The 16,613-nt window shown below is 45.4% G+C and overlaps 1 protein-coding gene across 1 annotated transcript in view; it reads left to right on the top strand.

The window, feature by feature from the left end:
- The window catches only part of lrrc7 (leucine rich repeat containing 7), a 480,097-nt gene that overhangs the window by 170,737 nt on the left and 292,747 nt on the right, over positions 1–16,613 (top strand). Inside the window, exon 6 of the mRNA XM_070886128.1 lies at positions 10,630–10,693. Coding sequence (XP_070742229.1) covers positions 10,630–10,693 — 64 coding nt within the window. The remainder of the gene's footprint in view (positions 1–10,629; positions 10,694–16,613) is intronic.

The following is a 16,613-nucleotide window of genomic DNA, read 5'->3' as shown; positions in this document are numbered from 1 at the left end:
GATAGATTGAGTAGACTGGGTCTTTACTCGTTGGAGTTCAGAAGGATGAGGGGTGATCTTATAGAAACATTTAAAATAATGAAAGGGATAGACAAGATAGAGGCAGAGAGGTTGTTTCCACTGGTCGGGGAGACTAGAACTAGGGGGCACAGCCTCAAAATACGGGGGAGCCAATTTAAAACAGTGTTGAGAAGGAATTTCTTCTCCCAGAGGGTTGTGAATCTGTGGAATTCTCTTCCCAAGGAAGCAGTTGAGGCTAGCTCATTGAATGTATTCAAGTCACAGATAGATAGATTTTTAACCAATAAGGGAATTAAGGGTTATGGGGAGCGGGCGGGTAAGTGGAGCTGAGTCCACAGCCAGATCAGCCATGATCTTGTTGAATGGCGGAGTAGGCTCGAGGGGCTAGATGGCCTACTCCTGTTCCTAATTCTTATGTTCTTATGTTACTTGGACATTCGGCAGATAAAAGCACATTACAGCTCATGGGCCCAAATTTCCACATGAGTTGCACTGTTTTTTTTGGTGTAACTTGATTTTTCTGGTGTATCTTTTTAGTTGCAAATATGGCTATTTAATTTGCGCCAGTGTAAGTGAGTTAGTTGGGTTTTTTGTTAGGTCAGTTTTTTTTTTCAAAAGGGGTAGTTCCCAGCCATTTACACCATTTATGCCAAGTTGGCCAGAATAAAGTTGTACTAAACTAACTTAGGGCAGCGTATGTGTCCACTTTTGTCCGCACAGAAAGACCTTACTTAGTTAAGGCATCGGCGCAAGTAACTACATTTAAAGCACCACCAAGCACCAAACAAAGCACAAAAAGTAATAAGCAATTAATTAACAAATGAAATAGAAGGAACTCTGCCCCTAAAGCACCAAGACCAAAGTAATAAGCAATCAATAAATAACAAATAAAAAAATAGAAAGAATCCTGCACCTAAAGCACCAAAATCAATCAGTAAATAACAAATAAAAAATAGAAGTCCTACCTTAGGGAACGCAGCGGGCCACCGATGAGGGAGTCCATTTGGCCAGGGCTAGGGGGTTGGGGGAGGGGAGGGAGGGGGGAAGGGGGGAGAGGAGGGGGGAGATGAAGGAGAGGAGGAGAGGAGAGGGGAGAGAAGGAGGGGGGAGAGAAGGAGGGGGGAGAGGAGGGGGGAGGGGGGGGAGTGGGAGTACTCTCTTGATCAAATGGTACAAATCCTCTGGAAGATCTGGAGCCAGCCCCTTGGACTTCAGTATCCTGAGGATCTTGTTTGCCCGAGATACGGTGGACGTTCCCTCCGCTCGCGCGCATCTGTTCCTGCTGTCAGGGCCGCTTACTGGGCTGCCTGCATGACGCAGTTACTCCCGTCCTCGCTCACAGAGGGCCTGGCTTCACGTTTGGGGCATTGATCTTGGAGGGCTTTGGTGATGACCGCTTGCTGATGACAATGGTCCAAAAACCCCTTCAGAGTCCTGTAAGAGTTTGGCACGTTTAGACTGATGTCCGGCATGGCATCAAACACCCGCATGAATCCCCGGTTCATCTGGTCGAGAGTTACATACCCAGACCCCCAGAAACTCTTCAGGTGTTTTACAATCAGGTCAGAGTTGACACAACCTGCAGAGCACACTCTGGCCACCGATGAGGGAGTCCTTTCAGCCAGGGCTTGGGGCGGCGTGCTTCGGGCCTCTCCCACACAGCCTGCAGCGCGTGTTTGCAGAAACAGTCTGCCAGGAGCTACTGCACATGCACGCAAACTCTAGCGCGCATGTGCAGAGGTCCCGGCACTGTTTTCAGCGCCGGGACCTCGCTCCACTCCTAATCCATTGGACCACGCTGTGCCACGACCGAAGAGAGGCTGGGGAGCGGCCAGAATACCGACGTCTTTTTTCGGCGCGCTTGGAGGCGGACAAAAGCGGTGCACCTCGGGTGAGGGCGCCAGAAAAACAGGTTAGGGAAACTCTAGCCCATAGGGAGTAAATTGCTGAACCCAACAAAATATTTAGAGTAAAGCCCAAAAACATAACCGCGACGATTGAGGAATGCGAGGTCAGGGAGAAAGAGACTTGGCCCTCGATCAGGGTTTGTGCCACACTTCCCCTGCACTATTTTCTGATCCATTTCATTCACTTACTCACTGAAACCAAACAAAACACTAGAGCACATTTCTATGCCAGTCTTTTGGTGGAAAATTACATTTCAAGAGTTGTTATTTACACAATATTATAACACTTGTTCCTCTATTCTTTCTTAGATTAGCCACATAAAGCTAAGTTGGGGTCTATGGAACCTCACAGCATGTGCTGTCTTTTCACTCTAACCCTGTGAAATATTAGCTCAGATTCATCCACTCGGGAGATTTTGAGAATAGGGAGTGTTTTGGATGGTACACAGAGCACAAGTTAGCAAGAGCAAGAAATGGTGGCCAGTGGAAAATAAAAACCTGTGATCTGAACTAGCAGGTCATGTCCAACCTCAGTTGATGAGGGCAGGGTTCCTTACCTGTATCCTACTCCCAATCACCTTCAACTGCTTTATCAATGACCTTCCCTCCATCATAGGGTCAGAAGTAGGGATGTTCGCTGATGATTGCACAGTGTTCACTTCCATTCGCAACTCCTCAGATAATAAAGCAGTCCATGCCCGCTGCAGCAAGACATGGACAACTTTCAGGCTTGAGCTGATAAGTGCCAAGTAACAAGTAAAGTGTCAGGCAATGATTGTCTCCAACAAGAGAGAATCTAACCACCTTCTCTTGACATTTAGCAGGATTACCATTGTCGAATACTCCACCATCAACATTCTGGGGGTCACTATTGACCAGAAATCTAACTGGACCAGCCACATAAATATTGTGGTTACAAGAGCAGGTCAGAGGCTGGGTAATCTGCAGTGAGTGTCTCACCTCCTGACTCCCCAAAGCATTTCCATCATCTATCAGGCACAAGTCAGGAGTGTGATGGAATACTCTCCACTTGCTTGGATGAATACATCTCCAATAACACTCAAGAAGCTCGACACCATCCAGGACAGAGCAGCTCGCGTGATTGACGCCCCATCCACCATCTTAAACTTTCACTCCCTCCACCACTGGCACATCATGACTGCAGTGTGTACCATCTAAAAGATGCACTGCAGCAACTTGCCAAGGCTTCTTCAGCAGCACCTCCCAAACCTGTGACCACTACCACATAGAAAGACAAGGCAGCAGGCGCATGGGAACAGTATCACCTCCAAGTTCCCCTCCAAATCGCATGCTATCCTGACTTGGAAATATATCGTCGTTCCTTCGTCGTCGCTGGGTCAAAATCCCGGAACTCCCTCCCTAACAGCACTGTGGGTTTATCTTCAGCTCACGGACTGCAGTGGTTCAAGAGGGTGGCTCACCATCACCTTCTCAAGGGCAGTTAGGGAAGGGCAATAAATGCTGGCCTTGCTAGAGATGTCCAAATTCCATGAACGAATTTTTAAAAAACAGACATGCTTTTAAAAGAAGAATGCTTTCTGAGCATCAGGAATGCTGGATTCATCGAAATCTGTGCCAATCAGTCATCAAACTATGATGACTAGTGTGTAGGATAGCATAACCATCTGTGTTGTTGAATATAATTGAAACACGCAGTCCACCATGGAGTGTCTGGCAACTCCTGGGGCATCTGCAATGGAGCCTCCTTGTGACAGAGGCCATATGATCAATTGTGGCATCTCTCATGCATGCTCGAACTGCTGCTATAGTAGCTCCAATGTGCAACAAGCTGCCTCCTTCACCTTGGACCGACTTAGCACTTACTCGGAGAGAGCTGTAAAGAAAGAGGCTTTAACAATCTCATTGTTGCCGTCGGTTCTGTTTTTTCCCCTAAATAACTGTTGAGGCTAGGTCAGTTGAAAATTTCAAAACCGAGATTGCTAGATTTTTGTTTTTGTTATGCAAAGAGTATTAAGGGTTACGGAACCAAGGTGGGTAGTTGGAGTTAAGATACAGATCAGCCATTTTTTCTCCCAAAATATACTTTATTCATATAAAATTTTCACAATACATTGGAAAATAGTTCAGTACCTTGTGGTCAGCAATTCCATGCAATTCATTTGGATGCTGACAGCAGTTCCATACATTGCACTAGCGTACATTTCATTTCAAGGTACAGTTTAGTACAATCCATAAATCACATTACATGTAGTACTGTGCAAATAAGGGTATTACATGGAGCAGATAAGAACAGGTTTACATTACATTCCATGATCCATTTCAATACCGATCACAAATCACGTTACATGTAGCACTATGCAGATGAAAGCAGTACACGGAATGGATGAGAATACATTTACATTTCTTTACAAGTTGCTAGACAGTACAGAGACTTTCATTATACATGGCATAACACAGGTGTTTTTCAGTACCTGGTGCTCTATGTATACAAGCAGATTAACAAGTACAGCCTGAGGGGTGTCTGATTCCATCCCCTGGGTTTACCGTGGCGGAAGGGCCTTAAACTTTGGCTCTTCCCCATTATGCCTTTGCAGCGACTGCACCAACCTTTAGTGCGTCCCTCAGCACGTACTCCTGGACCTTGGATTGCGCCAGTCTGCAACAATCGACCGTGGACATTTCCTTGCTCTGGAAGACCAGCAAGTTTCGGGAAGATCAAAGTGTGCCTTTCACCGAATTGATGGCTCTCCAGCAGCAGATGATGTCTGTCTCAGTGTACGTCCCTGGGAACAGTCCATAGAGTACAGAGTCCTGTGTTACAGATCAGCCATTTTTTTTTCAAAAATATACTTCATTCATATAACATTTTCACAATACACTGGAAAATAGCTCAGTACATTGCGGTCAGCAATTCCATACAATTCGTTTGGAAGCTGACAGCAGTTCCATACAATGCACTAGCGTGCATTTCATTTCAAGGTACAGTTTAGTACATTCCGTAAATCACGTTACATGTAGTACTGTGAAAATAAGGGTGTTACATGGAGCAGATGAGAACAGGTTTACATTACATTCCAGGATACATTTCAATACCGATCACGAATTACGTTACATGTAGCACTATGCAGATGAAAGCAGTACACGGAACGGATGGGGATATATTTACATTTCTTTACAAGTTACTAAACAGTGCAGAGACTTTCATTATACATGGCACAACACAGGTGTTTTTCAGTACATGGTGCTCTATGTATATGTTAGATCTCTTAATTTTCAATGAAATGCGAACTCCGGTTGTAGTTTTAATGCAACTTTATTCTGGCAGCTGCAACAAGCTCTTGGCTTTAAGCCAGGCCTTTGTCCTTCTGAGACCACATGGCCAAAATGGCTGTTCATATACCTGATCAGTTTACAGAAAAGAACTCGCCTTCTTTGACCTTATCGGCTCAATTGATAGTCTGTTAACCTTTAATTGGCTCACTACCAAAGGTCCTAAAATATCAAGTTGATCGATGACTTAATACAACATGCTGAGTTGCACGTAGCAGCTTTGACTTGGGGTCTGTGAATTTTCACAGCCTGTCTGAATGCAGCCTGTTTGAATTCTCTATCAGTATACAAGCAGATTAACAAGTACAGGCCGAGGGGTTACAGAATAGGCTTGAGGAGCTGAATAGTTTACGCCTGTTCCTACGTTCCTACCTATGCTGTAACCTAATTAGGTGAGCATGGTTAGGTAGTATCCAATAGCAGGGATGGAATGGGCATGTATGATAATGACAACTCATCCAGACCCACCAACATTATTCTAATTAGATTGACCTAAGAAAATCTCCAATGTCAAATTGGGTGGATGCAATGTCCATCATGACAACTTTAAAGTGGGTTTTGTCAAAGAAGAAAATCCTGGCTCATGACTGTTACTGGGGAAGCAAGCATTGACCTGCATTATCCTGTGCAGTTGGTCAGAGGTGAACTGCACATTGATGGAGTGGTAGACTTTGCAATTAATGAAAGCACCACTACTATAAGCAGGAGCACATAGGGCTATATGTACCACAAACTCCATCCTTCTCCCTGGCCACTGTTTGAGGCTGAACCAGACTATTCGCAAACTTGGCATCATATTTGACCCTGAGATGAACTTCTGATCCCATCACCAAGACCGCCTACTTCCACCTCCGAAACATCGCCTATTTTGGTCCCTGTCTCAGTTCATCTGCTGCTGAAACCACACCTTTGTTACTTCTAGTTCAACTATTCCAATGCTCTCCTGGCCAGACTCCCAGCTTGCACCTTCTGTAAACTTATCATAGAATCATAGAATAGTACAACACAGAAGAAGGCCATTCAGCCTATCGCGTCTGCGCCAGCTCTTCTGAAGAGCAATCCAGTTAATTCCACTCCCCTGCTCTTTTCCCATATCCCTGCAATTTTTTTCTCCTTCAAGTATTTATCCAATTCCCTTTTGAAGGTTGCGATTGAGTCTGCATCCACCACCCGGTTAGTTTAACATCTGTAGTGGGGAAAATGCTTGAAGCTATCATTAAGGAAGAAATAGCAGGACATCTAGATAGGAATAGTGCAATCAAGCAGACGCAACATGGATTCATGAAGGGGAAATCATGTTTAGCTAATTTACTCAAATTCTTTGAGGATATAACAAGCATGGTGGATAGAGGTGTACCGATGGATGTGGTGTATTTAGATTTCCAAAAGGCATTCGATAAGGTGCCACACAAAAGGTTACTGCAGAAGATAAAGGTACGCGGAGTCAGAGGAAATGTATTAGCATGGATCGAGAATTGGCTGGCTAACAAAAAGCAGAGAGTCGGGATAAATGGGTCCTTTTCGGGTTGGAAATCGGTGGTTAGTGGTGTGCCATAGGGATCGGTGCTGGGACCACAACTGTTTACAATATACAAAGATGACCTGGAAGAGGGGACACAGTGTAGTGTAACAAAATTTGCAGATGACACAAAGATTAGTGGGAAAGCGGGTTGTGTAGAGGACACAGCGAGGCTGCAAAGAGATTTAGATAGGTTCAGCGAATGGGCTAAGGTTTGGCAGATGGAATACAATGTTGGAAAATGTGAGGTCATCCACCTTGGAAAAAAAAACAGTAAAAGGGAATATTATTTGAATGGGGAGAAATTACAACATGCTGCGGTGCAGAGGGACCTGGGGGTCCTTGTGCATGAATCCCAAAAAGTTAGTTTGCAGGAGCAGCAGGTAATCAGGAAGGCGAATGGAATTCATTGCGAGAGGGATGGAGTACAAAAGCAGGGAGGTCCCTCTGCAACTGTATAGGGTATTGGTGAGGCTGCACCTGGAGTACTGCATGCAGTTTTGGTCACCTTACTTAAGAAAGGATAGACTGGCTTTGGAGGGGGTACAGAGACGATTCACTAGGCTGATTCTGGAGATGACGGGGTTACCTTATGATGATAGATTGAGTAGACTGGGTCTTTACTCGTTGGAGTTCAGAAGGATGAGGGGTGATCTTATAGAAACATTTAAAATAATTAAAGGGGTAGACAAGATAAAGGCAGAGAGGTTGTTTCCACTGGTCGGGGAGACTAGAACTAGGGGGCACAGCCTCAAAATACGGGGGAGCCAATTTAAAACCGAGTTGAGAAGGAATTTCTTCTCCCAGAGGGTTGTGAATCTGTGGAATTCTCTGCCCAGGGAAGCAGTTGAGGCTAGCTCATTGAATGTATTCAAATCACAGATAGATAGATTTTTAACCAATAAGGGAATTAAGAGTTATGGGGAGCGGGCGGGTAAGTGGAGCTGAGTCCACGGCCAGATCAGCCATGATCTTGTTGAGTGGCGGAGCAGGCTCGAGGGGCTAGATGGCCTACTCCTGTTCCTAATTCTTATGTTCTTATGTTCTTATGTTCACCCTATCAAGCAGTTCATTCCAAATCCTAGCCACTTGTTACGTAAAAAGTTTTTCCTCATGTCACCTCTGGTTCTTTAGCCAATCACCTTAAATCTGTGCCCTCTGGTTATTAGAATTAGACACAATACCAGCTGAGGCCACACTAGTGTTTTATATAGGGTTAGCATAACTTCCTGGCTTTTGTACTCTATGCCTCTCTTTATAAAGTCCAGGATCCCATATGCTTTATTATAATCATCATAGGCAGTCCCTCGAAATCGAAGAAGACTAGCTTCCATTCTAAAAATGAGTTCTTAGGTGACTGAACAGTCCAATACGGGAATTAGTCTCTGTCACGGGTGGGACAGACAGTCGTTGAAGGAAAGGGTGGGTGGGGAGTCTGGTTTTCCGCACGCTCCTTCCGCTGCCTGCGCTTGGTTTCTGCATGCTCTCGGCGATGAGACTCGAGGTGCTCAGCGCCCTCCCGGATGCACTTCCTCCACTTAGGGCGATCTTTGGCCAGGGACTCCCAATTGTCAGTGGGAATGTCGCACTTTATCAAGGAGGCTTTGAGGGTGTCCTTAAAACGTTTCCTCTGCCCACCTTGGGCTCGCTTGCCATGTAGGAATTCCGAGCAGAGCGCTTGCTTTGGGAGTCTTGTGTCAGACGTGCGAACAATGTGGCCCGCCCAGCAGAGCTGGTCGAGTGTGGTCAGTGCTTCGATGCTGGGGTGTTGGCCTGGTCGAGGACGCGAACATTGGTGTGTCTGTCCTCCCAGGGGATTTGCAGGATCTTGCGGATACATCGTTGGTGGTATTTATCCAGCGACTTGAGGTGTCTGCCGTATATGGTCCACGTCTCTGAGCCATACAGGAGGGCGGTTATCCCTACAGCCCTGTAGACCATGAGCTTGGTGGCAGATTTGAGGCCTGATCTTCGAACACTCTTTTCCTCAGGCGGCCGAAGGCTGCGCTGGCGCATTGGAGACGGTGTTGAATCTCGTCGTCAATGCTTTATTAACTGCTTTGTTAACCTGGCCTGCCACCTTCAAAGATTTGTGCACCAGCACCCCAGGTCTTTTTGTTCTTGCACCCCCTTTAAAATTGTACCATTGAGCATGTATTGTCTCTCCTCATTCTTCCTACCAAAATGTATCACCTCACACTTTTCAGTGTTGAATTTCATCTGCCATGTGCCCGTCCATTCCACCAGTCTGTCCTTGTCTTCTTGACATCTATTACTATCTTCCTCACTGTTTACTAGACTTGCAAGTTTTGTTTCATCTGCAAAATTGTTCCCTGTACCCCCAAGTCCAAGTCATTAATATATATCAAAAACAGCAGTAGTCTTAGTATGAAACCCTGGGGAACTCCACTGTCTACCTCCATCCAATCTGAAAAACCATTTACCACAGCTCTCTGTTTTCTATCCCAGTAGCCAATTTTGTATCCATGCTGCCCCTTTTATCCCACAGGCTTCAATTTTGCTAAAAAGCCCAATATGCGATACTTTATCAAACCTCTTTTGAAAGTCCATATACACAACATCAACTGCACTGCCCTCATCCACTCTCTATGTTACCTCATCAAAAAACTCAATTTTCCCTTAACAAATCTATGCTGGCTCTCATTTATTAGTTCATGCTTGTCCAAGTTAATTTACTCTCTTTTCTCTCAGATGATTGTTTCTAAAAGCTTCCACACCATCGACATTAAACTGACTGGCCTGTAATTGTCAGGTTCATCCTTCTCCCCTTTTTTGAATATGGGTGAAACATTTACAATCCTCCAATCCTTTGGCACCACCCCTGTGACTAAGGAGGTGTGGAAGATTGACTTGAGCTCATCCAAATCTCTGCTGCCCATATCCTAATCCGCACCAAGTCCCGTTCACCCATCACTCCTGTACTCAGACCTACATTGGCTCTCAGTCCAGCAACGCCTCGATTTTAAAATTCTCATCCTTGTTTTCAAATCCCTCCATTTCCTCCTTATCTCTGTAACCTCCTCCAACCCTACACCCCTCAGAGATATCTGCGCTCCTTCAATTCTGGCCTCTTGCACACCCTCGATTTTCATCGCTCCACCATTTGGGCTGTGCCTTCAGCTGTCTAGGCGCTCAGGTCTGGAATTTCCTCCTTAAACCTCTCCCCCTCTATACATCTCTCTCCTGCTTTAAGATACTCATCAAAACCTACCTCTTTCCTATCCTAATATCTCCTTATGTGACTTAGTGTCAGATTATATTTGATAATGCTCCTATGAAGCGCCTTGAGGTGTTTTACTATGCTGAAGGCACTATATAAATGCAAGTACAAAACCAAATACTGCGGATGTTGGAAATCTGAAATAAAAACAGAAAATGTTGGAAATACTCATCAGGTCAGGCAGTATCTGTGGAGAGAGAAACAGTTAACGTTTCAGGTCGATGACCAAGTTTGTTAACTCTGTTACCTGCTTAATTTGTGGACTACAGATTGATATATTTTGTCCCTTGTGGCCAACATTTATCCCTCGATCAATACCACCAAAAACAGATTAACTAGTCATATAATCCCACTATTTTTTGTGGGAACATGTGCGCAAATTGGCTGCCAATCTTGCCTACATAACAACAGTGACCTCATTTCAATTTGGTTATGAAGCACTCTGGGATGCCCTGAGGATATGAAAGTTGGTATGTAAATACAAGTTGTTTATTTTATTTTATTTCCCCATATATCCAGTTCGTAACATTTAATTCTGTACATTTATGTGGCGTTATGAGGACTTGAATTATCCATAATGATGTGACAATTTATTTGGAATTGAATCCTTTTATTCTCATTTGCTGCAGGTCAATGCACAGACTGACACAGATAGATCGATTGGACCTGGGCAGTAATGAATTTACAGAGCTGGTAAGAAGAGATTAACAGATGTTAAGTTAGGTACAGCCAACTTAATAGTCAATGGGTTGGAAATTCGCGTCTCAGTTGGGGCGGTGTCCCAAGCGGAGCGGTAAATTTTGCGCCGGCAAATGATTTGTGTCTGCCGCCGCAAAATCCATCAGCTGGGACCAGAGTTTGGAGCGGGACACTAATGAAGGCATTGCACACCTCTTTTAGGGCGCTAGGCTGGCTGAGCAAGGGAAAATCCCGAGCGAAAGAGCCAGCCTCGGAGCGCCATATAGAGGTCTGGAGGGGAAAACAAACCTGTAAGAAAAACACCAGAAATATTCCGAAAACATAGCTCATGCCAGCACATCATAAACCGCCAAAACATTTTTTTAAAAACAATCATGCTTACCTCAGGTCGACATTACTTATCTCCTAGCAGCTGCCACAGCTTGGAACGCCTGCTTTCACAGGCATTCCCAGCAGTGCGCACTACTGGGCGCTACGGTTCGGGCGGCAACCGAACATTGAGCCGGTATCGCAACCAGTTTCATCTCTCCCAGGCGGTACTACAAAAAGCCCAGCGGGAGGTCGAGAGGCGGCGGCAGTCGAGGAGGCAGGAGTTTGTGGTCGAGAGGCCTATAAAAGGTCCAGCGGGAGGTCGAGAGGCGGCGGCAGTTGAGGAGGCGGGAGTTCGTGGTTGAGAGGCCTACAAAAGGCCCAGAGGGAGGTCGAGAGGCCAGCTGGTGCAGCTGCAGCAGGGAGGCAAAAAGAAGTAGAAAGAAATTGTAAGATAACATCATAGCCAAGGGGGTAAGTGATTGGCTGGTGATTGGTAAGTAGCTTTTCTTTTTTCTTTTCTATATCAGTAAGTAACATTTAGCATTATTGTTGCCAATTTAAGTGTATCTAAGGGTTAAGTCCTGGCAGGACAGCTTGGACACGTGTTATGCTCCTCCTGTACTATTTGGGAAGTCAGGGACGCTTCCGGTGTCCCTGATGACTACGTGTGCGGGAAGTGCATCTGCCTGCAGCTCTTGACGGACCGCATTGCGGCACTGGAGCTGCGGATGGATGAACTCTGGAGCATCCACGATGCTGAGAATGACGTGAATAGCACGTTTAGCGAGTTGGTCTTACCGCAGGTAAAGGGTACACAGCCAGATAGGGAATGGAAGACCAACAGGAAGAGTAGTGCAAGGAAGGTAGTGCAGGGATTCCCTGCGGTCATCCCCCTGCAAAACAGATACACCGCTTTGAGTACTGTTGAGGCGGATGACTCATCAGGGGAGGGCAGCAGCAGCCAAGTTCATGGCACCGTAGGTGGCTCTGCTGCACAGGAGGGCAGGAAAAAGAGTGGGAGAGCTATAGTGATAGGAGATTCAATTGTAAGGGGAATAGATAGGCGTTTCTGCGGCCGCAACCGAGACTCCAGGATGGTATGTTGCCTCCCTGGTGCAAGGATCAAGGATGTCTCGGAACGGGTGCAGGACATTCTGAAAAGGGAGGGTGAACAGCCAGTTGTCGTGGTGCATATAGGTACCAACGATATAGGTAAAAAATGGGATGAGGTCCTATGAGACGAATTTAGGGAGCTCGGAGCTAAATTAAAAAGTAGGACCTCAAAAGTGGTAATCTCAGGATTGCTACCAGTGCCACGTGCTAGTCAGAGTAGGAATCGCAGGATAGCTCAGATGAATACGTGGCTTAAGGAGTGGTGCAAAAGGGAGGGATTCAAATTCCTGGGACATTGGAACCGGTTCTGGGGTAGGTGGGACCAGTACAAACCGGATGGTCTGCACCTGGACAGGACCGGAACCAATGTCCTAGGGCGAGTGTTTGCTAGTGCTGTTGGGGAGGAGTTAAACTAACATGGCAGGGGGATGGGAACCTATGCAGGGAGACAGAGGGAAATAAAATGGAGGCAGAAGCAAAAGATATAAAGGATAATAGTAAAAGTGGAGGGCAGAGAAACCCAAGGCAAAAAACAAAAAGGGCCACATTACAGCAAAATTCTAAAGGGGCAAAGTGTGTTAAAAAGACAAGCCTGAAGGCTCTGTGCCTCAATGCGAGGAGTATTCGGAATAAGGTGGATGAATTAACTGCGCAGACAGCAGTTAACGGATCTGATATAATTGGCATCACGGAGACATGCTCCAGGGTGACCAAGGCTGGGAACTCAACATCCAAGAGGATTCAACATTTAGGAAGGATAAGTAGAGAGGAAAAGGAGGCGGGGTAGCGTTGCTGGTTAAAGAGGAAATTAATGCAATAGTAAGGAGGGACATTAGCCTGGATGATGTGGAATCGGTATGTGTGGAGCTGCGGAATTCCAAAGGGCAGAAAACGCTAGTGGGAGTTGTGTACAAACCATCAAACAGTAGCAGTGAGGTTCGGGACAGCATCAAACAAGAAATAAGGGATGTGTGCAACAAAGGTACAGCAGTTATCATGGGCGACTTTAATCTACATATTGATTGGGCTAGCCTAATTAGTAGCAATGCGGTGGTTGAGGATTTCCTGGAGTGTATTAGGGATGGTTTTCTGGACCAATATGTCGAGAAACCAACCAGAGAGCTGACCATCCTAGACTGGGTGATGTGTAATGACAAGGGACTAATTAGCAATCTTGTTGTGCAAGGCCCCTTGGGGAAGAGTGATCATAATATGGTAAAATTCTTTATTTAGATGGAGAGTGACACAGTTAATTCAGAAACTAGGGTCCTGAATTTAAGGAAAGGTAACTTCGACGGAATGAGGCGTGAATTGGCTAGAATAGACTGGCAAAGGATACTAAGGGGTTGACGGTGGATAAGCAATGGCAAACATTTAAAGATCACATGGATGAACTTCAGCAATTGTACATCCCTGTCTGGAGCAAAAATAAAATGGGGAAGGTGGCTCAACCATGGCTAACAAACAAAATTAAGGGTAATATTAAAGCCAATAAATTGGCTAGAAAAAGCAACAAACCTGAGGACTGGGAGACATTTAGAATTCAACAGAGGAGGACTAAGTGTTTAATTAAGAAGGGGAAAATAGAGTATGAGAGGAAGCTTGCAGTGAACATAAAAACTGACTGCAAAAGCTTCTGTAAATATGTGAAGAGAAAAAGATTAGTGAAGACAAACGTAGGTCCCTTGCAGTAGGACTCAGGTGACTTTATAATGGGGAACAAAGAAATGGCAAACCAATTGAACCAATACTTCGGTTCTGTCTTCATGAAGGAAGACACAACTAACCTTCCGAATGCACTAGGGGACAGTGGGTCTAGTGAGAAAGAGGAACTGAAGGATATCCTTATTAGGCGGGAAATTCTGTTGGGGAAATTGATGGGATTGAAGGCCGATAAATCCCCAGGGCCTGATAGTCTGCATCCCAGAGTACTTAAGAAAGTGGCCCTAGAAATAGTGGATGCATTGGTGATCATTCTCCAAAAGTCTATCAACTCTGGATCAGTTCCTATGGGCCGGAGGATAGCTAATGTAACACCACTTTTTAAAAAAGGAGGGAGAGAGAAAACGGGTAATTATAGCCTGACATCAATAGTTGGGAAAATGTTGGAATCAATCATTAAGGATGAAATAGCAGCGCATTTGGAAAGCAATGACAGGATCGGACTGAGTCAGCATGGATTTATGAAAGGGAAATCATGCTTGACAAATCTTCTGGAATTTTTTGAGGATGTAACTAGCAGAGTGGACAAGGGAGAACCAGTGAATGTGGTGTATTTCGACTTTCAAAAGGCTTTTGACAAGGTCCCGCACAAGAGATTGGTGTGCAAAATCAAAGCGCATGGAATTGGGGGTAATGTACTGATGTGGATAGAGAACTAGTTGGCAGACAGGAAGCAGAGTGTCGGGATTATCGGGTCCTTTTCAGAATGGCAGGCAGTGACTCGGGGGGTGCCGCAGGGCTCAGTGCTGGGATCCCAGCTCTTTACAATATACATTAACGATTAGATGAAGGAATTGAGTGTAATCTCTCCAAGTTTGCAGATGACACTAAACTGGGTGGCAGTGTGAGCTGTGAGGGGAACACTAAGAGGCTGCAGGGTGACTTGGACAGGTTAGGTGAGTAGGAAAATGCATGGCAGATGCAGTATAATGTGGATGAATGTGAGGTTGTCCATTTTGGGGGCAAAAACACGAAGGCAGAATATTCTCTGAATGACTGCAGATTAGGAAAAGGGGAGGTGCAACGAGACCTGGGTGTCATGGTTCATCAGTCACTGAAAGTGGGCATGGAGGTACAGCAGGCGGTGAAGAAGGCAAATGGTATGTTGGCCTTCATAGCTAGGGGATTTGAGTATAGGACCAGGGAGATCTTACTGCAGTTGTACAGGGCCTTAGTGAGGCCTCACCTGGAATATTGTCTTCAGTTTTGGTCTCCTGATCTGAGGAAGGACATTCTTGCTATTGAGGGAGTGCAGCGAAGGTTCACCAGACTGATTCCAGGGATGGCTGGACTGTCATATGAGGAGAGACTGGATCAACTGGGCTTTTATTCACTGGAGTTTAGAAGGATGTGAGGGGATCTCATAGAAACGTATAAGATTCTGACGGGACTGGACAGGTTAGATGCGGGAAGAATGTTCCCGATGTTGGGGAAGTCCAGAACCAGGGGACATAGTCTTAGGATAAGGGGTAGGCCATTTAGGACTGAGATGAGGACAAACTTCTTCACTCAGAGAGTTGTTAACCTGTAGAATTCCCTGCCGCAGAGAGTTGTTGATGCCAGTTCATTGGATATATTCAAGAGGGAGTTCGATATGGCCCTTATGACTAAGGGGATCAAGGGGTATGGAGAGAAAGCAGGAAAGGGGTACTGAGAGAATGATCAGCCATGATCTTATTGAATGGCGGTGCAGACTCGAAGGACCAAATGGCCTACTCCTGCACCTATTTTCTATGTTTCTATGTTTCTATGTTTACTCCGTCTTCCCCGTCGATACCGGCACCAAATGTCCCGGCGGGACGCTGGAAGCTGGCCGCCCGGGCGCAACTGCTTTCTGCCACATTGTCGCCCCTCCGGGGCGCTAAGAGGGGCAGCAGAAGACTGAACTTCCAGCCTAATTACATTTTGCTTTCCAAAGTAAGAATCCATTCAATGTTGTAAAGTCCAATGTCACTTTATTAATGTTTATATTCAAACACTATGAGTGTTCGGTGGTGGGAGGGGAGGAGTAGCGGTGGGGATTGTGGATGCATTGGTTGTATTTACCAAAATTCCCTGGATTCTGGGGAGGTCCCAGCAGATTGGAAAACTGCAAATGTAACACCCCTATTTAAAAAAGGAGGCAGACAAAAAGCAGGAAACTATAGACCAGTTAGCCTAACATCTGTGGTTGGGAAAATGTTGGAGTCCATTATTAAAGAAGCAGTAACAGGACATTTGGAAAAGCAAAATTCGGTCAAGCAGATTCAGCATGGATTTATGAAGGGGAAGTCGTGTTTGACAAATTTGCTGGAGTTCTTTGAGGATGTAACGAACAGGGTGGATAAAGGGGAACTAGTGGATGTGGTGTATTTGGACATCCAGAAGGCATTTGACAAGGTGCCACATAAAAGGTTACTGCACAAGTTAAAAGTTCACAGAGTTGGGGGTAATATATTAGCATAGATAGAGGATTGGCTAACTAACAGAACAGAGAGTCAGGATAAATGGTTCATTCTCTGGTTGGCAACCAGTAACTAGTGGGATCAGTGCTGGGACCACAACTATTTACAATCTATATTAACGACTTGGAAGAAGGGACTGAGTATAATGTAGCCAAATTTGCTGACGATACAAAGATGCGAGGAAAAGCAATGAGTGAAGAGGACACAAAAAATCTGTAAAAGGACATAGACAGGCTAAGTGGGCAAAAATTTGGCAGATGGAGTATGATGTTGGAAAGTGTGAAGTCATGCACTCTGGTAGAAAAAAAATCAAAGAGCAAGTT

Source organism: Pristiophorus japonicus, chromosome 8 (assembly GCF_044704955.1).
Source record: "Pristiophorus japonicus isolate sPriJap1 chromosome 8, sPriJap1.hap1, whole genome shotgun sequence".
Taxonomy (NCBI): domain Eukaryota; kingdom Metazoa; phylum Chordata; class Chondrichthyes; family Pristiophoridae; genus Pristiophorus; species Pristiophorus japonicus.
The sequence above is the reverse complement of the archived record's forward strand: the minus strand, read 5'-3'. Positions and strand labels throughout refer to the sequence as shown.